The sequence below is a fragment of the Octodon degus genome, unplaced genomic scaffold, assembly GCF_000260255.1.
Source record: "Octodon degus isolate 3935 unplaced genomic scaffold, OctDeg1.0 scaffold00155, whole genome shotgun sequence".
Classification (NCBI taxonomy): domain Eukaryota; kingdom Metazoa; phylum Chordata; class Mammalia; order Rodentia; family Octodontidae; genus Octodon; species Octodon degus.
The window spans coordinates 4,131,880-4,155,330 of record NW_004524731.1 but is presented as its reverse complement, the minus strand read 5'-3'; the positions used below and the strand labels follow the sequence as shown (position 1 = coordinate 4,155,330).

Below are 23,451 nucleotides of genomic sequence, written 5' to 3'. Positions count from 1 at the left end.
CTGGCAGGGCACGCAGGAGCCTAGCCCCTGCCCCCTGCTTTGTTCAGGAGAGCCTCCCCGTGCAGCCAGCGCCCTTCCACTCACCTACGCAGGAGGGCACCGGCTTGTCCCACACCCTCCGGTCCCCACTGAGACACGTGAGGGTGCTGCTGCCGTGCATCACGTAGCCCGGGTTGCAGCCGTACTGAACCACGGTGTCCGTGAAGTGGCCCTCGTCGCGGATCCGGTAGCCATAGTGGGGGCTGCCGGGGTCCTCGCACTTGACCAGATCAAAGCCTAGGAGAGAGGAGCAGAGAGTGAGGGGACCCGGCATATGCATGAGCCCTGAGGGAAGGCAAGGGAGGCGGGTCGGAGCACGCACAGGCGTGATGCGGGGAGCCTGGGGAGTCGCTGAGCACCCACAGGGCATTCCGCAGACCGGAACCACCGGTGCATCTGCACACAGGCCCCATGCACATGCATGTGCACATGTACACACGTGCACACACACACACACACACACACACACACCCCTGCTGCACTGAGGAGCGAGCCTGGCCAGGGAGCCGGCCAGGGCCTCTTCACTGTGGCGCTGTCTCCCACCCTCCGTCACAGAAGGCGCTCACTATGGATTGTCCTCAGCGGACACGGGTGCCATCGGCGCAAGGACAGCGCTTGGCCTGGACGTCACGGAAGGCCTCAGGAGCTCACAGCCCGAAGCTCAGGTGTCGGCAGGTATTCTTGCTCATGGCGTTACTCAGAATATGCCCCCTGCGCGGAGAGGACAGTCCCCAGAGCCCACAGCCCCCACCGCACTTGTGAGGTCACCTAGACGAAGCGAGGCCCTCTGCCTTCCAGCTTGCCTTGAAGCTTTCATTTGGAGGAAGAAAGGAAGAGATAAAACCAAAGAAGGGAGCATTTCAGGTGTGTGGGTAAAGACGCCCTGGACGTCATGTGAGCGTGTTTTGTGGAGAACTGTCCTCTGAGTTGCTTCCCTGCTGCCTAATCTGGAGAGCTGTTTCTCTGAGCACATGCAGCCCTGCCGGCAGCAGAGAGCAGGTTATTTATGGAGGTGTGGTCACCTGGCCGTGCAGCTGCCTCGCTTCTCCTGACACTTTTATTGCTTCTCCAAAAGGGCACCTGGGGAACCAACAGCGCCACCTAATTTATTTTGTAGAAGCCCACACCTGACTCCCAAAGGCCTCCTGGCCGACCCCGGCGGATGAAATATATTCTTCCCTGTCAGCACTTGGAAGTGCTTGGCCTTTCTGCAACCACAGCTTCGGATTATTAACGGACTGAGCGCAGGTGCTTCGGCCCCTCTACTCTTCCCAGAGTGCAGTTCTGCAGGGCTGACTGCAGAGGGAGCAGTCCACGCCACCACCTTGGGAAGCCACGCACGGAAAAGCCTGGGCCCCAAGCTCCGGTGTGCGGTGTGTCCCGCAGGAGCCGCGCTGTGGGCCTTGGGATCCTGACACAGCTCGCTAGCCGTTCTGGGTCCCGGGGCCCTTGCACAGCCTGCAGACCAGCCCAGCCTGCAGGCTCACCCCAAGCCGGCTCTGTCCTCGTCCACGGGAGGCTGGCCTCGGCGTGTGGTCTCTTTCACACTGCGATGAACCACGCTTGGCTTGCCCGTGCAAAGTGCAGCACACAGCTATCCGTCGTGCACGCTGCTTCTACATGCGGAAGCTCTGAATCGGCTGACGGGTAGCAGCAGAATTCTGAAGCGCTGATATGCGGCTCTAAGATGGCTACACTGTGTTGTTTCAGGAGAGGATTTTGCTGTGACTTCTTTTAAATCAAACTTTAGTTTGTTTTGCTTGTTTTATCTTTTTGAGGTGGGGTCTCTTGCTATGCAGTTCAGGCTGGCCTTTGTAATCCAGGTTGGTCTCGAATTTACGAGCACCTTCCTGCCTCAGCCTCCGTAGTGCTGGGATTACAGGCATGTGTCACCACATCCAGCCATAAATCAAGCTTTTAAAATATATTATAAAAATTGACAAAGTTATTCATGCAAAGTAGAGCTCCTTCCATTGCAATATGAATTGAAAAGACTTTAAATGATTAATCTTAAAACTGCTAAAGAGTAATAATAAGATAAATATAGGAAGTAAGCTTCTGTCTCTTGCACCACTAGTTTGTATGAAAACAGTGTACAAAACCCATGTCTGTATTTCGTTATGCCATCGAAACTTAAAAGCCTCAAGTTATTTCTGTCAAAACATTATTAAGCATTGCAGTGAGATGCTGAATACTTAGTAATTCTATTTGTCTGCTTTCCCATCATTTCTTCTTAAGTCATAAGCACAAGAGGACACCATGAATAAAATATTCTCGTCAAAACAGAAGCCGAGCATCAGGCTGATGAAGTCCTCCTCTAGAGCTTCAGAGTAATTAGCCATTCCTAATATTCTTCTTCTTTTTGAATGTATTTTGTGCAGGCCTTCACGATACAGCTCAGACGCATAATGATCCTCCTATTTTCAGCCCCCCCACTGCTGGGATTACAGGGGGCGCCTCATGCCTGGACTCCGTGGCCATCTCAGCACGCCCAGGGGCAGGACCGGCGCAGCATGTGGTGCTGGGGATCAAACCCCAGTCCCAGTGCTGGCCTAGGCAGGCGCTTAGTCCGCTGAGCTATCTTGCCAGCCACATTCTTAATATTCTTAAGACTTAAATTCTGTATCTCTTTTAAGTCAGCAACTATTAGAGTTATGGTAGGCTCCCTTTTAACTCTCGCGTGTTTGGGTTGATTCTTGTCTCAAAAGTAATGAAAATATTTCTACATATAGAACTTATTTCCTACTTAAACTTTTGTGTCCCGTTGGGAGTGAGGACAGCTGTGGGGTCTCCAAGAGTGGGCCAGCAGGGGCAGCATGGCCCCCGGAGACACTCGTCATTTGTGGGTCTCAGGACTCTTCCTCCATGAGCGTCTGAGGCAGTCGCGCGTGTCCAGAAAGCTGCCCCCTCCCAACTTCACCCAGGACATTCCAGTTTGGATAATGCTCTAGTTTGGTGAAATCTCCTTAACAACCTGAGAGAAATTGTCAGCTACAAAATATGGACGCTGTTTTCTCACACACAAGTGGTAAACAGGAGAACTAGTGGGGAAACAATCTAGCGCTGGCTTTATGGGCTCATTGCAGCCCTCGACCAAGCGATGGAGGACGAGATGGAGGTCGGAGGCTGAGCTAACTTCTGGATTGCTCGAGAGACGAAGCTGGTCCACACGGAACTTCCTGAAGTGCCCGACTGACCTGCGCTGTGCGACGCAGCTCCGATTAGCCAAGATTAGCCTGCGGGGGGTGTGCACTCATGTCCAGTGTGATAAGCTGTTAAATCACCTTCCTACGGGGTCTTCAATATGCCCGCAGCTGGCTCACGTTGATCCGGCGCCCACCTTTTCACTTAGCTTGTTCCAGTTCCCCACACGCTAATTCTCACCACCACGCCTGTTACGTTCTGATTATACGAAGCACGCCATGTGGAAAAGCACACCTGACTTCAGCAGCAGCAGTGCTGAGATGCAGACTGCTGAGCTCCGCTCAGACCCCGCAGTCAGACCCCGCAGTCAGGGCAGCCAAGTAACTCTCCATCTCTCTGGTGCCACCTTGCTCTGTCATCAAACCTTTACAGGATCAGGACGTAAGACTGCCAAGAGTCGACCTTGAAGGCCTCACAGCTCTAGATCTGCTCCACTGGCCATGAAGGTCCAGGTGTGCGCTGGTCTCAGGAGAGTTGCCCTCCTGCCAGTGGTCTCAGCTCTGCGATGTCTCCCTGAAGGAACACAGTGTCCCCTCCTCATCCATCTTTGAGATTCGTGGCTTGGCACGTGGCACAAGTCCAGGGTGAAGCGCTTCTGGGAAGCCGGGGAATCAGATGGAAGTGACCTCACACTACACTTGCCGGCCCTGAGCCCCGTCAGTGCATGTCCCCATGTGTGCACTCTGCTCGGGCCCTAGCAGCAGGGCTCTGCCACACTTCCTGGGAGTGGCTCATCGTGGTCAGAGCTGGAGCACTACTGGACACCAGGCTGACCCAGCGGGAGAACCTCAGCACAGGAGCATGGCAGGAGAAGGACTCTGGGTGGGCGAGTGAGAAGGCATGGGAGCAGGCTGTGGGCAGGGCCACGATACAGAGAGGAGAAGGAGCAGGAGCGGGCCTGCAAGGGTGCACAGGTGCCCTCGAGGACCAGATGCAGCGTCCCCCGAGCAGGCACTGGGGAGCAGCGTTCCTCAGAGGGCAAGATGCTGTGGTGAGGTGCGCCTGCTGAGACTTCCTGCTGAGGACTCGCTGTGGGGGTGCATGCAGCAGGGGTGCAGGAGAAGAGGGAGGAGGAGGGAAGGACTTCATCCTCCAGTGTGTGGCATTAAGTCGTACTGAAATGTCTTAGGCCACATGTGCTCCTAAGGCCCCTGTGCACATCATACATTTGGCCTGATGCCCACAACACAAAAGAAGCCTCTGTCTTGGGGAAGGGTAGCTGAGTCACCGGGCTGCAAGCTGACCTGGAATGGGTGACATGTGACACCCTGCTGGTGGGCAGGGCACGTGAACTCCACACGCAGTGACACATGGTGCTTCTCCTCCATACCAGGGCCTTTCAGCTGCAGACCTGGCCTTGCCCAGCAGGGCTCAGAGCTGGACAGGAGAGGTCACTGTGCCTCCACAGGGTGTCCCTGGAGGACAGAGAGGCCAGCATCAGCGTGCAGGTGGCCACCAGGGAAGACATCGCCAGCGCAGCCACACAGCATGGGGGCTGCGGATGGAGCTCAGAGCAGCCCAGGCCCGGCAACCATGCAGGCGACCTGTGGCTGCTTCTAAATGCGCCACTTGCTCTGTCCTGGGGACACATGGTTGACTAGGGACTGTGCCAGGACACTGAAGGGTGGATCCTTCAGCTACATGAGCATCAGTGTTTGTGCACACACACACACACGCACACGCACACACACACAGATACACACACATGTTTCCATGGATGTGGGTCCAGCCTGCTGCATTCCACACACATTATTTAGAATTTATCATCACAATCCACTGCAGCGCAAGCTGATGGCTCTTACCACCTTACATCCAGAGTGATTTAAAACAAAACCTCCTCATGCAGGGATCCCTTGGACTCTGTTTGTTTGTTTGTTTGTTTTTGCAGGGCCATGGTTTGAACTCAGGACCTTGCGCCTTATTCTACTGAGCTATCTCCCCTGCCCAAAAGTTGAGGATGATTTTTTTCTTTTTTTGGCTGGCTCAGGCTGCTTTAAGGGCGGGTCTGGTAAGGCAGGTGCAGGCGGGGACTGAACCACAGTATCCTGTGCCTGACTGCATTCGCATGAGCAGGCGCTTGAACAACTGAGCTAACGAGCAGGCCGCCAAAATTTGAGGAGGTTTTTGTTTTTGTGACTTCTGGATGATTTGGGGGCAGATCTGGTGCAGCTTCTGGAGCTAAGAGTCGAACCACCCTATTATGTGCCTGATTGAATTTGCTCAAGCAGTGCTTTAAACAACTGAGCTACCCGGTAAAGCCCCTGGACATTTTTTAAGAAAGCAATTAATCTTGAATCCAGTCTGATGTGTCTAAAAATAGAGACTGCAGCAGTTTTTATTTTAAGCTCTGAAACTCCCCAGTTTGTCACAGTGCCCTGACTCTTCCGATCAGCCTGCAGCACTTCTCCAGAATTCCACTGTGGGAACACGCACTGCTGTAGCCAGTCAGAGTGAAAAACTCGCACATTCTTAAATAATTTGGCACTGAAATGTGATACAAACTAAAGCTGGATTGCACATTAGGATCGCTGGTTGGGAAGTCAGATATCAACGTAAACAGAGTGACATACAGGAGGAGGAGGCCAGGGCCAGTGCTCCTGCCAGCGCACCCCAAAGCCAAACGCATCCCAGCGATATCGTCATGTAGCTCCGTATTCTTAAGACCCCAACATACTGCGAGTAATTTGTAAAGAAACAGGAGTGTATCTGTGGACTAAGGTACATAATAATTATAAAAGTTCGAAATATGCCTGGAATATTTTAGTTCTTGCTTCATTGTTTATTTTGTTTTGGTTCTCACTATTTCTTAATAAGAAGTGAATCTATTAAAGAGAAATGATGGGGATGGAGGGTAGTGAGCCAGGAGTCATCAGATGAGCCACGCCAGGGTGGTCTGTCCTTGGTCCTGCGGGTCCTGGCACCTGACCTTGGCCTCCCTTGCAGTGGTGTTCGTGTGCCTACACACTTGGACTTTTTATGTGAATACCGGGCGACAACCTGCCCTAAAATGTTCGCTCTGCCGCTGCCAGCCTCTCTGCACCCTGCTCTGTGCCGGGCGCATGCTGCTGCCGGCGCTGTCCCATAGGTGGTGCTTGAGACACCAGGACCCGAGTCCAACCGAATGGTTGGGCCCAGGGATGTCTGGACATGGGTCAGAGCAGGAGGCGAAGCGAGGAGGCGCCTGGGATCGGGCAGGAGGGAGGCGCAGGGCCACGCGCCTTCCCAGGAGAGGACCTGGAGTCATCTCTGTGATAATGGGACACAGGCTGGCCACCCTGGCCACGTAGTATGCATCTCCTCCCGGCTGCTTACACAGAGGTCTGTGATTTTGCCAAAAAGAAAAGAAAACCTAATAGGATTGAAAATCATTTTTAAAGCTGTGTTTTATTCTTCACCGTTCATTAGAAAATGTAAGGTTTCTTTCCCTAGGAAATTATTCAAAAGTAAGTTAGGCACAATAAGCAAATCCGTGCCAAATTCCCATGGAGGCTTCCCTCACCTTCTCCCAGGAAGCCTCAGGACCCGAAGCCTGGTTCCCTCTGCTCCTGTTCCAGCTCTTGTATGTTAGCCCAAAACAGAGAGCAAAGTCCATCTCGGCCAGATGCTGCCTAATGATCCTGTGCCCAGGGATCCAAAGCACCCATGGATGGCACAAGCCTGAGTCCAGCCCCGTCTCAGACATGGGCTGACCGAGGGACTCCCCCTCCAACAGAGGCTCCTGACAGCCTCAGGGGCTCTAGGGAGGGACAGGGACAGAACACTTAGGCTGGGGCCTTCTTGGCCTTGGTCAGGCACCTACCCCACACCTCACCCTGTTTGGTTCCCTGGAGTTAAATGTGCACGGAGAAGCCAGGCTGGGGCACACGCCTGTAATCCCAGTGCTCTACAAGGCTGAGGCAGGAGGAGTTCGAGCCCAGCCCATCCTGGATGATGCAACAACTTACGGTGATGCTATCTCAAAGAAAGCCTAACAACAGACAAAGGGCTGGAGACGCAGCTCAGTACAGAGACCCTGGTTCGACCCCCAGGGTTGCGAAACTAGTGTACGGCTGCGAGGACCCCTTCCTCATGTGGCAGAGGTATGCAGACTCTGGCAAGAAATGGGAAGCAGGGCTGCGGAGAGAGCTCAGCGGCTTCAGCACCCGCCTACCTGCCTGGTAAACACAGTCCTGAGTTTGAGCCCCCACAGGGGGGGGGGGGGCAGGAAGTAGTATAAAAACACTGAGCTCTTTGTGAATAAGCTCTACAGCCAGAACCAACCACTACATGACCGAGTGCACCTGAGGCACCGCACCCCAGCTGAGAATGACCTGGGAGCCCCGGCCTTGGAGCAGGCGCCAGGACAGAGGCTGCTTGGGGGGCCCACAGAGGGCACGAACCTGCTCCGAGTCCAGGGTCTCTTCTTCCAGACAGCTGGTTGAGGACCACTGCTGTAGGCTGCATGCCACGCCAGGTGCAGCGTGTCCACCTGGTGTGGCGGCTCCATCCACTGAACCGCATGCGCACCGTGCCACTTCCACACCTGCTCAGCCTCACAAAGTCCTCAGCCACAGACCCAGCTGCAAAGCCACACAGAGGAACCCAAAACACCCATCCATGGCACAAGCCCACGTGCAGACCCATCCCAAAGCCATCGTTCTGTCTGCCACCCACGGGGACACCCACAGCTGTCATGCCTCAAAGCCCCTCCCTGTTCCTGAGCAGAACCAGCAGTGCCCCTACCCTCCAAGGCCCGATGCTGTGCGGCCTGCCGGGGCGCTACCTGGCCACTGTCTGCCCGTCCTGCTGACAGTGACTTGCTTACAGCCGCACCCTCTCCACCCTGCAAGGCTCCCAGCCCCTGTCCTTTAAGACCCAGCTCCTCCTTGGAGCCCGACACCCTCGCTGGCCAGACCTCGCCATCACCCGGCCACTTCCAAGCCCTCCCTCAGATGGGTGACAACTACGTTTCAGTGCCTCTCTCCTGCACCCCCCAATGGCGGTGGCCTCTGATCCGGGACAAGGGAATGACTGCTGAACATGCGCATCGGACAAGACCCGGTACCCCAGGCTAGAGCCACTCATGCCCCAACACTTGATCTGAGCTCCTGTGACTCCAGACAAGGGGTGTGTACAGATCTCTGACTTGGCTGAACATCGGGTGGGATTCTACAGCAAGATCCGCATGGCACACGCAGGAGGACATTGCTGAAGTGGCCTCGCAGTCAGGAGAAGGAACGTGCGGCATTCCGTCCGGGTTGTCTCTGACCTTTACAAAAATCAGAAGGTTTAAGAGTAGCATTCAATCAAAAAAATCCAGTTAGCAAATTTCAGGATGGATTCAGCAATATGAGTTAACGCAGTGACTTGGAAGTTACAGTTTCCTATTTGTCCATAAATTGATTTTCCAGAGAGAGAATCCTATTCTCCCCCATTATTTGTGTTGAAGCAGTAAGCGTTGGTGATGCGTGTACATATGAAAATAGATATTTGCAGGAATTAGGCTACTTTGCATGAAACCAGTACAGCAGCCTTCAGCACCAGGAATACAGAACAGTACTTTGTTCTCCGTGAACTTAGCTGGCCAACGAGGCATGACAAGCGCTTCAAGGTTTGATCTACAGCAGCCTGAATAAATCTCCAACCAAAATTTCCTTTTGCTTTTTGATGATTTTCTTATCTATAATTCCTACTAAAATCATTTCCTTGGTATAGTTTTAGAAATATGTCTTTTACTTTTTGAATGCTGGTTAGATAATTGAATGTTCAAATTACAGAAGAACTCGTGCCCATCAGTGGGTGCCTTCCTGGTGACGCCTTCCATGCCTCCCTGTGCAGGAGGACAGAGGAGCTGTCTCCTCTGGGCTGACCGGCACTGCCTCTAGTACCTGAGCAGCAGTCTCTTCTCTGGCGCCTGTGCTGCCTCGGGAGCTCCGCGGCCTTAGCTCTTCCGCACACGCGTCACTGACCCAGATGTGTCCTGCCCTGGCCTGAATACATCGATCCAGGGCAGGGAAGCCCCGGCCACCGGCCCAGATGTGGTCACTGCAGTGAGGCCCAGCTGGTGCCTCCCTGGGGCCCACGGGGAGGGCTGGAGTGCGCATCTGAATCAGGGCTCGGCTGCCACGGCTTGCCTGAAAGCGTCACATCTACCACCAGGTGTTCCCCGTGCTAACAAGATCACGTCCTTGTTTTGTTTTGTTTTTCTGAAGGAAGGGCTTTCTGACCAGTGATGCCAACACCCCGAATGAGGAAGTTCTGGCTCCTAAGTAAAGCCCTCTTTATTCTGCGGAGCTTAACTGCAAGAAACAGCCTCCGCTCCCTGGAGCCCCAGGCCAGAGCAGGCCTGAGCCCTCCTCCTGCTCACTACAGGCCTCTGCGTTTCTATCCCGCCCCATTCTCGCCATGCTGTGAGCTTAGGAGTAGGCTGGGAAGTTCCCAAAGAGCAATTTGTGCTAGGTCGGCTTCTGCAGTTTATGCTTCATATCACAAGATTAAACATCACATACCAGATATCAGGCTATGTCAAAATTCATCTACCTCCAATAAAAGGCTTATTTCTCTTCATCTTCTAAATAAATGCTTTCTCTAAATCTAGCCACCCCCACGTCAGCAAGCAACGGCTGTGGGGCTGCGCTCTGCGCCTCTTCCCTCCTGCGCAGCCACGCCATCCCTCACCGAGCGCTGCAAGGAGACGTGAGCTACAAGTGCCTGCCGTCACCCAGGAAACCCTGGGACGCCGTTCAGCAGCAGCAGTAGGCTCTGATTGTTAACTTTCATGAAATTTCAAGGTCGAGTCTTCAAAAGCCATTTCTTACTTTAGAAGAGCGGCAGGGGCGTGGCGGGCGAGCGGCGCTGCGCGTGCCCGAGGGCACAGGCCCTCCCTCCCCCGCCTCCTGAGCGTGACACGCGCCCCCATGGTCATCTGCAGCACTGCTCGGGCACCCTTTCGATTCGGCGAGCTTCAGCCTCCGTGTTTGCAGTCGTCTTCCTACTTAGCTTTCTGTCCCTAAGGCAACGGCCAACTGTTGGTTTTCAACAGATGGCAACATTTTCGTATCAGTGTTTCTAAAATGTTTACTTACACTGGAACAAAAAAGTATTTGATGAGGTTGTAGAAATTCCAATAGCACCCCCTAAAAAAAAAAAGAAACAATAAAGAAGAACCCAACTTTGATTCCAGGTACAAAAAAGAGGAAAAGAAAAAGAAAAAGTGATGGAGATATAGCTCAGTGGCGAAAGCGCCTGCCTGGCAAGCACAAGGTCCTGAGTTCGATCCTTGGTACTGGAAGAAAAAAAAGTAAGAAGAAAAGAAACCCAAGTAGCCTTCAAATATCCTCATGCCAGAATTTGTGGAGTACAGAAAACTAATTATGCTGAATCTGAATAAATATCAGGAATTTTTTTTCTTTTTAAGGCATTGTGAAGTATGTCTGCACACAGGTAAAGAAAACCAGATGTTGGGAGCCCAAGCCCTGCGCTTTCTTCCCGCAGTGCCGGGCCTCTGGGAGCCCTGCTTTCCTAAGAAAGACGCTGAGCAAGTGCAGGATACCCATTAGCAGTTCATACAATAGCTACCACTTTTTATTACCCCGTAAGAAGAACGAAACAAATCTGTCCTCTTTTCACGACACTTTAGACTTCACAGCACGGTGGCAGCATCTTTTGTGGCACTGTCTTCGTCGCTGTAGTCCTATGCTTTCCCTTAATCCCGATAATTAAGTCACTTGTGTCATCCTTCTTCCAGTCGTTTCGTCTTTCTCCAAGTTCTGTTAGCCAGAAATCTACTCATCGGTTCTGACCAGTGAGCCAGCAGCAGCATGTGTGGTCCTCCCGTTATCGCAGAATTCAAGGAGGTCTTGCATGTACAAGAAGAAAGGGCTGAACCACTAAATCTCTTCAAAAATGACTCAAAAGTCATCTCAGGCCTGCTCAAATCCAAACTTCAGACAAGGAGCTCTGGCGTGGCAACGTCCTTGTGCAGAGCACCAGGGTGAGCCAGGACGCTCAGGCGAGCGGCGCTGCGGCTTCATTGGGAGCGTTTTTACAACTCCGTGAAGGCTCACGTTTTATCTCTCCTGGGACACATGGTAAGTGAGCAAAGGCGATGAAGCACCGCACCAAGTGCAGGAGACGGCGCCGCATGCTGGCCCCGCTGCCCATCTGCCTCTGACACTGAGCAAGGCCATGAGGCATCACTGTGTGGCCCTTTCTTTCCTTGTGCCAGCAGTGCTGTCACCTTGAGACAGTCAGAGTGGATGACACTCAGGCTCAGAAGGAAGCTGCCAAGGAGCCTCAGGCCCACGCCGCCCGCTAGCAAGGCCCTGGAGCGGCATGGCGCACGGGCTCAGTGTGTCTTCCAGGAACCGAGCATCCAATGCTCGTGGAGGACATGCACGTCGCACACACTGCCCCACAGTGAACCCCAGGGGTACGTCTGTGGCTGGCATTCTCTAACCGGTCACATGGATGGGAGCATATGGTCCTGCATGCCACTTGGATGCCAAAAGGGGCCTGGGGATGCCAGGGGCAGCCAGTAATGCCTGCTCACCCAGAAACGAGACTCCGGAGACACCAGTGTGTGGGCCTGGGTCTCCCTCCTGACACCTCTGCCCACCATGAGAATGGAAGGCCAAGTGATCCGAAGTGAAAAGCAACCCCTGCTGGAAGTAGGAGATAAAACAGAGGCCAGTGCACAAGGTGGGGAGGTGACCAGGCTGGGCCTTACTCTTTCTCTGTGAAGCAGCCAGGCAGGAGAGGGGTAGACTCAGTGAGTCACAGGCCCAGACCCTGTGCCAGGTGAGCTCAAAGAGGGAAGACCAGAAATAGGGGGTGTGATACCCAGGCCAAAGCTTTCTGGTTTGGTGGGAACCATGGCAACATGCATGCTCTGTGGCGCACGCTATGGCAGCAGCGGAAGGCTTGGTGACAGGAGGATTAAAGGAACAGTTAGGAGCGCACAGAGCCTTGAACACTAGACTCAGAATGCCACCAAAGGGGACTTCCTTTTCTAGTATGTAGGTTCTTCTACCACTAACGTAGGAGCTAGCAGGTGGGTGCTACCATGTTCTCGAAAGCCACACAAAACACCTGGGTGGAGGTCGTGGCCCAGGGGAGGGTCTCAGCTGCACACACCTCAGCAAGCACAGCGAAGTCCTTTCACAAGTGCTCTCTGCAATGTTTCTGATGGGGAAAATCTAAGAAGAGGAGTTCTCATAAAGAAAAGTCGCAACTGTAAATTTATACCCTAATATCCACTGTCAGCAACTCACCATGCGTGCAAAGCAGTTAAGAGGATTTCGACTAACTGACTCTTTTCAATGGTATTATCACAAAAGTAACAAATTGGTTCCTTAGAACACTGGTCACTCTAATTCTATTTTTATTCCAAGTTTTAATTTTCTTCCTTTGTGATTTCTTCTACTAGGGGGATCTGAGGTTCAGCCCTCCTCTTAGGCAGCTGGACTGGCCCAGAGGGTGGGGTGTTGGTTGTCCTTCCTGACGTGACTTGGCTGTCGAATCAAGGCACCAGCTCTGAGGATCAGTCACATCAGACGAGCAACGAGTGTTCTGTTTTAAGTGTTAAAATTGATTACTTACCATTAGTTACCAAGAGCAAGTTTTAACCTCATAGCCAAAAATATCCTAAGTAGTAGTTATTATATCTCGAACTCATGTTTTTAATACATAACTTATGCTTTCTTTTCCTTTCTCTTCACTTTTTCCACTTACTTCCTTAAGTTGCCACATCGATTTGTGTTATTATGATAGCGAGAGAGCTCGACGTACAACTGTGAGCCACAGACTCGGCCCAGCTCCCCAGCCGCCAGCTGCTACGCTGGGAGACTGACCAAGCTCTCTGTTCATTCTCCATCTGGGAAATCAGTGGTGCTAAAAAGAATTCAACACTGCCAGTAGTTACATCTTCTGTATGTGCTCATATATCTATGCGATTATTTACACGTTTGTATGCGGCTTTTACACTGCTACTAGTTACACCAGACACTCGCTACACGTCTTCCATACCTGTGTCTGTGAGCTTTTGAAAGAGAGTATGATTTCATGATCATTATTTTCCATCTCAGATGCCCTTCAGAATCATGAGATGTTTTCTTTTCAGATCCAGAGCTTTGATTATTAAAATATGAATACATCTAATTGATTCATTTTGTACTATTGCTTCTCCTCACGTGTCTGCATGTGCTGCTTGGTCAACAGTATGCAGACCTAAACTCCCATTTAGAGCACAGCTAGGCTAAGCAACCCAGCCCACGCAGCCCGCAGCAGTGACGGTGGGCCGGGGGTGCACAGAGCCGGCGCGCTGCTTACTGGTGTAGGTCAGCTGGAAGCCGCGGTCGGTGTCCGAGCTGTTGGTGTTGAATTCCAGCCACAGGTGGTTGGAGGTGCTGTTGAGGGTGAGCCCCATCAGCTCGCTCTTAGTGAAGGTTCCCAGTGGACGCGATGAGCTGTCTTTTCCATCGTAGACCTAATGAAAATTAACAGTGTGAGTCGTGTGGTCCTTCACTCTTTTGGTGTAATTCTGATAAAGACCCAAAGGCCCGAATGTGGAGCTCTCCTCGGCAGGTCACAGCTGCACAAGCGTGGGAGCCAGTGGGCCAGCAGGGCGAGACCAGCGGTTTGCTCCAAGCCTGTCCTCTACCCTTAGTGCCGCAGGCCAGTGCCGCCTGTGCTCACGTTAGGCACCTGTCACGGGCCCTCTCTGAGTAGCACTAGACATTCACCCACTGGCGGGTGGGCCTGGGTCCCAGCAGGCACTGGGCAGCATGGCCCTGAATCTGGGCACCCGGGCACCACAGGTGGCACAGATGGAGTCCTGCCTCCTGGGCTGGGATGCCCTCCCCCACAGTGCTCTCTGCTGCCCACGCCCCTGACTGAAGGTCCTGTCCTGCGCAGGGTGGAGCACCTAGAGAAAGCCACCTGCTAGCTAAGGGCTTTTGCATGAGTCAGAATGTCTCACGGCATAATGAAGAACACCCAGTGTTTCTTGCTGCAAGAGATTTGAAGGCCAAAGGCTCCCAGGGTGCTTCTGCCCTTCTGCTCAAAAGGGCCTCCCTGCCTCGACCCTACCCTCTCCCTGTGGGAGCACATGCAGTCCTCAGACAGACACCCGACGTCGCACCCCCAGACAGGAAAGCAATCAGACCAGCTCAGCCCAGTGGGGAGCAGAACATGCCCTCTAATTTCCTTCCTAACAGGCTGTTGTGGTCAGAGGCTGCTTGGTTGGAACTGCAGTTTACTCCCCCCATCAGGGTGCTGATACCCAGGGTAACACAGGACTAAGTCTGCAGGATGTTGGCTCTGAGGGGTAACGCCGGCACCCCGAAGGCCAGCCCACCCAGTGCCCCATGCTGCGCCTTCCCATGTGATTCCTAGGAACCCTCAAAGATAGGTGGGCGGGGAAGATGAGAGGTGACGGGCAGCTCTGGAACAGCCCCACCATGCCCCAGGGCTGGACACAGTGTCCGCATCACCTGTGGGCCCTACGGTCGCACAGCCTCTTTCTCACCATGGGAAATGAGCAGCAACAGTGTTGCCAGCCCTCCCCTCCAGTGCAGCCCATTCTCCTGTGTGTACATAGCTAGCTCCCGGCTTGGCCGTGGGCTTCCCAGGCGTCACCCGAGGGTGCAGCATTTGTGGCTGCTCTCAGGCAGCCACGTGGGCTTGAGGCTTGCACTGGCCACAGAGTAGAGCTGGGCAGCGGGGCAAGCTGGGGAGTGGGTTTCTGCTCTAGCTGCCTTCACGCCCAGCTACAGGATCTGCAGGTATCTCCTAGAGCCCCCTCAGTTCCAAGAGAAGCTACTCTGAGCCACCTGATCCACAGGAGTGAGCAGGTGGTCAGCTTAGAAAACACTCAGGAGTCCCACAGCTTAGAAAACACTCAGTCCACGGCCAGCTGAGTGTTCTGGGACAGCCTCGGGTAGGTTCCAGAAGGAGGCCCGGGGCTGTCCCCAGCAGCCCAGCCTTGGCATCCTTTGACAACAGCCTCTCTTTCCTCTGCCCTTCATGTCTGTGTCACAGTGGGTGGGGGCACATGTGAGCCTGTCCTCCGGCCTATAGGACACCAGGACACATGTGGGGTGGTGTGGGCAGCCTTCGGCCCTCACATCGTGGCAGTTTAAATTGAAATACTTCTAGTGCTGCGATGTTTATTAGCTCCTTCGAACACATCTACTCCGGTAAGGCACTTCACATGACACTTTCCCTGCAAGAAAACATGGCGAGCAAGAGGCTGTTTTCACTCGTGGTCTGCCAGCGAGTCCCCAGCAGGCAGGGCTGAGCAGGCCTCCTTCCCTGCCTGCCATCCAACACCTTAGGCAGTGACGCTGAACCTGCCGCCTGTGCAGGCCTCAGAGTGCAGCAGGCACCGCCCGTGCAGGCCTCAGGGTGCAGCAGGCACCGCCCGTGCAGGCCTCAGGGTGCAGCAGGCACCGCCCGTGCAGGCCTCAGGGTGCAGCAGGCACCGCCCGTGCCAGGAAGTCAGCACATTCTTACTAATTTCCAAGAAAAAAATTGTATAGTTAGGTGTAAGTAGAAATTTTCTAACTTCTTCCACACCTCAAATGCAGGAGTCAGTGGCCTCTGAAAACCCCTCTTAATTACAGTCCTTCCTGCTGTCAGCATGAACTCCCCAAAAGACTATTAAAATAAAAGAATAAGCAGCATAAAGCATGTTATGCCACTGTGCACTGCAAAGCCCTGCCCCACTCTCCTTGGCTTGAGCTCCTCACTTGGGGAGACAGCATGGCCTCCCTGGTCCTGTACTCAGGATGAACAAGGATGCATGCGAGTTTTCCTGCCAGGTATCTGCAAATTCTCAGAGCAGAGTGGGCACCTGAGAAGCTTAGGGTACTTAAACCAGCTTCACACGGGGAACAGAAGAGTAGGCGGCACCCCTCGCACTCAGCGTGGCTTCCGACACGCCAAGCTGTGTTGTGTGCCTGTTCCCTGTGGACCTCGTGGCCTGCACTCTCATGAGCCGCACTGAGCCGTAGAGGCTTGCGGCCTTCTCTCCAGCACCCAGGGGCTGCGTCTACATTGCTACTGCCTTGTGCATGGGCCCTGGAAAGTCCCAGTTCTTTAAGATAGCATGAAGGTGTTTTTTTTTTTTTTTTTTTTTTTTCAGTACCAGGGATTGAACTCAGGACCTTGTGCTTGCCAGACAAACACTTATTCTGTTGAACTATTTCCCCAGCCCTCTGAGATAGCTACAGGTGACATAGGCCTGAAACAGAAGGTTTAGAATGCAGGGACATCTCTGAGTGCAGCAGAGTCTCCACAAGTCAGAGAAAGGCTGGGTGTCCCTCTGCCTGGCGTGGCTCCTCCGCAAGTGAAAGAGAGGGTTGGTTCGGGGTCCCAGATATGTTAATAGTTGCACGTAGAGGCTACATACAATGCCAGGAATAGCTCAACATTGTTATCTAACTCTCACAAAAGCTGGGAGGGCCTGTCTCGTTGCAGGTCTCTAGGTAGGGTGCGCGCCGGACTCACTGAGCGGCCTCGTGGGACGAGGCTGTGGGCTCAGGTCTGGGATCACAGGCAGGCTGCTTCAACGTTCAGACAGACTGTACGAAGTGAGGCTCGTTAGTTACCCCCAAATCAATTTCCATAAATAAGTAAGAACACATGACATAGCACAGGATTTGGGAAAGGGGGGGAAGAGCAAAAATCTGCGAACACTGAAACAAAGAAGTATGCTTTCACAAGTTTTAAAAACTTTAACTGAAGGCTAACTTTCCTATAGACCTCCTTACAGTGGTCTACAGCCTGGGGTTGGCTAAGTGACAGGAAAAGGGCTTTGGCGCCTTGAAGAACTACAGGATGAGCCACGGTGCTGACTGGAGAGCTGCAACCCCGGCAAAGTGTCTGCCTCAGGCACTCTCGGGGACAGAGGCAGATTGTCCCACTGTGTCCTCAGGCCCTTGCACTTTCCAGGGAAGCGCTTATTCCACTGAGCCATCTCCCCAGCCCCATGTCCTCTTTTTTATCAATCAACATTTCTCTTTCTGGCTAATCTAGCATAACACACAATCCCTTCCTGGTCAAGCTGTTGTTTAGAGGGGCCCCGGCAGGCTTCCGTGGCTTCTGCTCATACCGCCAAGGTGACAGGCCTGTCCCTACCCGCTCCTCCTGGGACAGCCTCGACAGCGGGTGCTTGCTGGGTGAGGCCTCTTGGGGCGGATGGCGCAGTGTTGCTTACCCTCGGCAAGCCTGGAATCCTGCTGAATGAAACTTATAGCAACACAACCAGTGTACTGCGCTCCCCACCAAAAACTGTTGCAGTCAGTCTTTATAGATGAATAAAAATAGCTGTGTCAATATTCCCCCAAAGGAATACATGACACAGGAAGAAAGCCGTGTCACACATCTATGACTGGTACATGAATGGACAGATGTATGGGGGAAAATGACAGGCAGGACTAGAGACAAAAGCCAGCCAGTAGCTGGGGACTCCTGCATCCGTCACCCCCCTCCACGACGATGGATGGGTGGGTGGCCGGTGGGCACCAGGTTCCCTCAGAGCAGGGAAAGACGGTGGCCCGGGGAGCGAGGCCCTTTACCTTGAGAGTATCTCCTGCGAACAGCTGAAAGCTCCGGGCTTGGAGGCGGATGCCCTTGCCGGCTTCCGTCTCTATCTTGTAGATGCACTCGTGGTTATTGTCATAATTGGATGGGAAGTTCGGAGACAGCAGCGTGCCTTCATGGCCTCTGATGCTTGCTCCACATTCGGCTAGAATAAGTGGGACAATGAGAGAAGAGGATTCAACAGTGGACTTACTGACTGTCACAGACTAAATCTTACAACATTATGATCACCCTCTTTCTATCCGTGTGGGTCTACGCTCAATGCCTTTTCTTTTTTGGAAACTAATTAATTTATTTATTTTTATCTGCATATTCAAATTGGTTAGGATAGATATATAGTCACATTCTCTTAATGAATAGAGGGATTTGTTCTAATAGTGTTTGTAAATAGTATATCATGTTCGCATCTTGTACAGCAAATAACCACTAGGAAGAGAGTATGCAATGTGTTAATTATTGAAACTGTCCTACCAATTTGATTTGAAACCTTAATGCCTTTTTAAAAACACAGATTACAGCCGTTTTTCCTGTTGTACCATGTTGTCACCTTCCGCCGCCTTTACGGCAGCCTGATTTATATTATCAGATGGGTCCCCCTGCGGGTGGCTGTGCGTTGTCCCGAGGACCTTCAGAAGGGGGTTCACGTGCTCTGTGTGCTGGCCACGACCGTGGCGGTGATGCCCCTCTCCAGGCCTCCCTTCTGGGCATGAGCGCCCTGGCCACTGCCATGTGCCAGCCCTGCTGGTGGGCTGATGCCACTGTCACGCACTTGTACCACGGCACCAGCCAGGGCCCATCTGCAGGGAGCGTGGTCCAGGGTGGAGACAAGCTCTGAGAGATCCCAGCGTGTCACAGCAGGGGCTCTGCTCACCTGGGGGGGCACCCAGTGCCCTCACTCTAGTCTTCTCTGCCTGGTGAAAGAGGAGGGTGACTGACTTCTAGCCCCGAGTGTGCACAAAACAAAATACTTCTAGTCAAGCTGAATGTGACTATCAGTGTAACTCTGTTTTCTGTCAACCGAGCTCTCAGTGCCTGCTTCCTCATCTGTGGAAGTGAATGACTTTGCTTAGTGTCTCACGTTCTGCACAGAAAACAGCGAGGAAGTTTTAACAGAGTTCCTGCCTGAGAGACGGGGATGGGTGGGTGGGGGCGGGCTGTCAGCAGGTTTACAGGCCACGCTCTGTGCACAGCACAAAGAGCTTCACAAATGCAACCAAGTGAGTAAGGAAAGAGTGAGGGTGTGCAGGAGCCTCGCCCGGGAGAAGGAGCTCATCTGGCTGCACCTGAGGGCAGGCGGCCTTGCGGCCTCCTCTGCTGTCTTGGGCATACCCCTCTGAACCACGCTGCCCACACTCTGCAATGCCCTCGCTTCTGTGGGCCATGAACACAGTGGGCTGCCAGCTGCGACCACCCAGCCTGCTGGAGAGCGAGCTGCCAGAGACATGGGTGAGGTCACGGTGTGCAGATCGGGGTCCTCCCGCAGGGCTCTCAGAGGGGGGTCAGGGAGACGCGCCCAGGGACAGTTCACCTTGGGTTTGGGGGCAGTGGGGACCGAAGCATCAAGAGGGAAACCACTGGTCTTTCCTCTCTGCTACCTTTAGTCAGATTTTCAGAAATGCATTCTACTCGGGTAATTTATTTAGTAAAAGTCTACTGCTGTACCCCACCTGAGTGCACACACTCTTACGGTCCTACACACTGCTTCTCTGTAATGAATCGAGGCAGGAAGAACGACTGTCAGAGAGCACGTATGCTGCACACACTTCTCACAGCTACACTTGGGTGACAAAAGGGGTGCCTGAGGCCGGGAGCAGCCTGCACCAGGGCCAGAGCTACGAGCAGGGACCCGGGCCCTCAGGCGTCCTGCACCCCAGAGCAGAGATGGCTCAGTGAAGTAAGCGCCTCCCTGGCAAGGGCAAGTGCCCGAGTTCAATCCCTGGTTCCACAAAAAAGAAGGAAGCACAAGGAACTGGAGACCCAACAAAATGGCAACAAAACTTGATAATACAAATTCTTCAAAATGTGTAGTTGTAGCCATCATTATTTTATATGTGCTTATGTAGCCGAAACATTCTTTAGAGCTTATTTTATAAGACTATGGTGGAGAGCAGCGAATGCTTTCAGGTGCTGCCACGGGGCAGCCTGGGGACGGGGGCCCTGGCAGTCGAGGGAAGGCCATCGAGGGGAGCGGGGCTGGCTGCAGGGCTCAGTTCTAGAAAACGCGAGGCGGGTCTCCGGGAAAAGACAGCCAGCACCGCCCACGCGGAGCGCCCTCGCTGAGCGCGCATCTGCTTTTCTATCCTCACTGAAGGAACAGGATTCCCAACACAAAGCCAAAATGAACAAGATGAAAATAAGAACATAAAAGAATACGGCACCTCGGGCTCTTCCACAGAGCGAATCCCGGGTGTTCAGAGTGTAGAAATTAACAGGAATAGAAGAAGGAAATCATTGACCTCTGCTGATTGGACTGTGGAACTCAATCACAAATTTTAGAGATTATGATTTAAAACAGAATTAACCAATAATCAATGGAGGAAACAATTCAAAATTTAACTTTAGGTCATTCAATCTATGGCTTTTATAGATTTTTAAATATAAGCAATCAAAAAATATAGCATATGCTGACACTGGCAAAGAATGAATAATTTTCAGGCTGAGGAAGGCTCTTTCTTGGGGGTGATTTCCACTTGTGCTCCGGCTCTGTCCTGGTGAGAAATGCCAAGCTGCCACGCTTTGTCTTGGGAGGTGAGTCCCCGGTTTGGTGGTGGGTGGTGCTGCTTTGGATTCTGCAGCACCGGAGTTTTGATTGGTATTGTTTCTTGGATTTTTTTCCTTTTTGTCAAACTGCCTACCCAGAGTTACATTTTTGTGTTGTTCTTACTTTTGGTATATGGAATTGAACACAGTCAGGACCTTCTCGCTGAGCTACATTCCCAACCCTTTTCAATCTCTATCTGTCTCTGTCTCTGTCTCTATCTCTATCTCTATCTCTAATTCCACCTCTACCTCTACCTCTATCTACCTATATAATTTTGAGATTGACAAGGCCTAAGTTGCTCAGATCATGGGCTCAAAATCATGATTCTCCTGCCTCAGCCTCCAGCATGCTGGGATTGTATCGCCTGCCCACTCGGATCCACCCCAATAAGGAGAAGGTTTACATTCATTGATCCTCTAATACAGTGGTCTTAGTGGTTAGCATAAAAACCTCAATCCTGGGCAGGTGCCCTGAGGTTCGGAACAAGTCGTAAGCCAGCTCTCCTCAGCGCCACCGAGAAACACAGATGGCCATCTGATACGAACACGAGAGCTCAGGAAGGGAACAAAGCTCTCTGTGTGACCTAAAAACACTGGCTACAGGCATCATTAATAAGCAACAATAATGGTCACAGCTAACAGTGAGGAGGTGAACAACAGGCTCAAGGTGACAGAGAGGGTGTGCTTTACAGACTCCATGGGAAGGTCGTCAGCGAGCTGCAGCCTGCTCTTGTCACGCTGCACTGAGAACATCAGCCATGCACTTGGCCACCAGCGGACACTCCAAAGGGATGCCTGGGAGGTGAAATCTGCCTTTGTGCTGCTTGTGACCTTTCAAGGCTCTCCGGCAGACGGTCAGTCGCATGCGACCTGACCCAGGCCTCACCTCTGTCACCTCCTGGACCTCACAGAGTGTCACATGGTTATCCAGGACGCACTGTCCCACTGGTCACTAGCTGACTTGTCTCCTCCTTTCCTGATTCCGTGGCAAGGTCAACAGTGGAGCCAGGTGTCCCGCAGGCCTCGGGAGCTCAGGGATCTCTTTGGTTGTCATGGGAGCAGGGCCAAAGTCCCCCAACTGCCACGTTAGAGGCTTGAGATGGGGGAGAGATTACATGGCTAGCATTTCAGGTGGGGGCACACAGGGAGCCAGGTGGGGTAATGGCTATGGCTGGACAACCTGTCCTGGGCAGCCATGGGGACCCGGCTGTGACACAGGCTGAGTGGCCTTGGAGATTCCAGAGCCAGTGTGGGACACTAAGAGAGTTTGTCCTGAAAACAGGGTGCATAAAAAGAAGAGCTGCTTTAAGAAAACAAGGGGATCCTAAGGACTCTAAGGAAAACACAAAGGGCATGCATGGCACCTGGGGGGCAGGACTACAAGATGACAGGAGTGGCCTTGGAATGCACAAAGGAACTGCAGCAAAGCTGCTCATTCCAGGCCAGTACACAGGCATCGTGACTCCATGCAGTGGAAGCCAATGCCGGCCTCTCTCATGGCGAGGGAAGGGAACACAGCTAGCACCATGGAGTTGCTCAAAGCCACTCAGCAAGGGGTGGCAGAGCCTCGCTCCATGCCCAAGACAGCACGAGGCGACCAGCAGTGACATTAGGAAAAGCCCCTGCTCTTCTTTGCAGTCCTGGGGGTCAGACGCTGAGCCTGGTGCCCACTAGGGAAGCCCTCCATCCTCTGAGCTATGCCCCCAGCCAAAGGAAGGCTGCTGTATGGGTGATATCAGATTACTTATGCTTCTATTATCAAAGACTAGGTCAGGAAATATAATCTCGCCATCTGCCCGTTCGATGCGCAGACAGGACTCAGATCCTGCTACAGACAGCTGTCTGCCTCTACAGTCCCAGGACTGAGTAGCGCACACGGCTCTCCACGCAGTGGAGCAGCTCCTCTGCACTGCAGTGGTCACAACACCCTGGCCACGTGGCGAGGCCTGGGAACACCAGGCACTTGTACTGCAGTCAGCTTAGGTTAGTTCATCCACAAGGGTTTGTGCTTTGGAAGATCACTGGTACAGCACAGAAGGAAAGCAGCCTGGCCGTGGAGGAGGGCTGGGAAGACCACTCTTCCTCCTCCCACCCAGGTTTACTGTGGTCAAGGAAATAAAGCAATGAATCGCGCCCCTAACAAAAGAAGTGAGTATTATTTAAAACATGTTCTAGGGGCCAGGGAGATAGCTCAGTAGAATAAGCACCTGCCTGGCAAGCGCAGGGTCCTGAGTTCAATCCCCGGTACCACACCAAAAAAAGTGTTCTTTTTATCTTTATCTACACAAGATATGTACAAATTACATAAAGTAAATGTAATGTTTCATCCATTTATTCTATTTTACTTATTTATTTGCTTAATTTAATGTGATTATTGGAGTATCTTAAGAATCAACAAAAAGTACATTAAATAAATGGAGCATATATATTGGCAAAGGAAAATAATGTTCAAATAGAATTGGATATGCAACGTATTAATTATTGTGACTGTCCTACTAACCTGTTTTGAAAACGTCTCATTGCTATTTCTTTCTAAATATATAAAATTAATTTTTTAAAAAAGAATTGGTCAAATTATTTAAGCTAAATTTAATTTTGGGCCAGGAATGTAGCTCAGTGGTGCAGTGCCGCCCGGCAAGTGCAAGGCCCCGAGTTCTGCTCTCAGTATCAAGATGGTGAGGAGGAGGAGGAGGAGGAGGATGAAGGTGAGGAGGAGGAGGAGGATGATGAAGGTGAGGAGGAGGAGGAAGATGATGAAGATGAGGAGGAGGAGGAGGATGATGAAGGTGAGGAGAAGGATGATGAAGATGAGGAGGATGAAGATGAGGAGGAGGAGGATGAAGATGATGAAGATGAGGAGGAGGA

The 23,451-nt window shown here is 52.5% G+C and overlaps 1 protein-coding gene across 1 annotated transcript in view; it reads right to left on the bottom strand.

Moving 5' to 3' along the window:
- Csmd1 (CUB and Sushi multiple domains 1) overlaps positions 1-23,451 on the bottom strand; it is a 1,642,653-nt gene that overhangs the window by 252,279 nt on the left and 1,366,923 nt on the right. The window contains exons 22-24 of the mRNA XM_012517218.2: positions 17,802-17,971; positions 13,552-13,708; positions 85-276 (exon numbers count right to left, since the gene is read on the bottom strand). Coding sequence (XP_012372672.2) covers positions 85-276; positions 13,552-13,708; positions 17,802-17,971 — 519 coding nt within the window. The remainder of the gene's footprint in view (positions 1-84; positions 277-13,551; positions 13,709-17,801; positions 17,972-23,451) is intronic.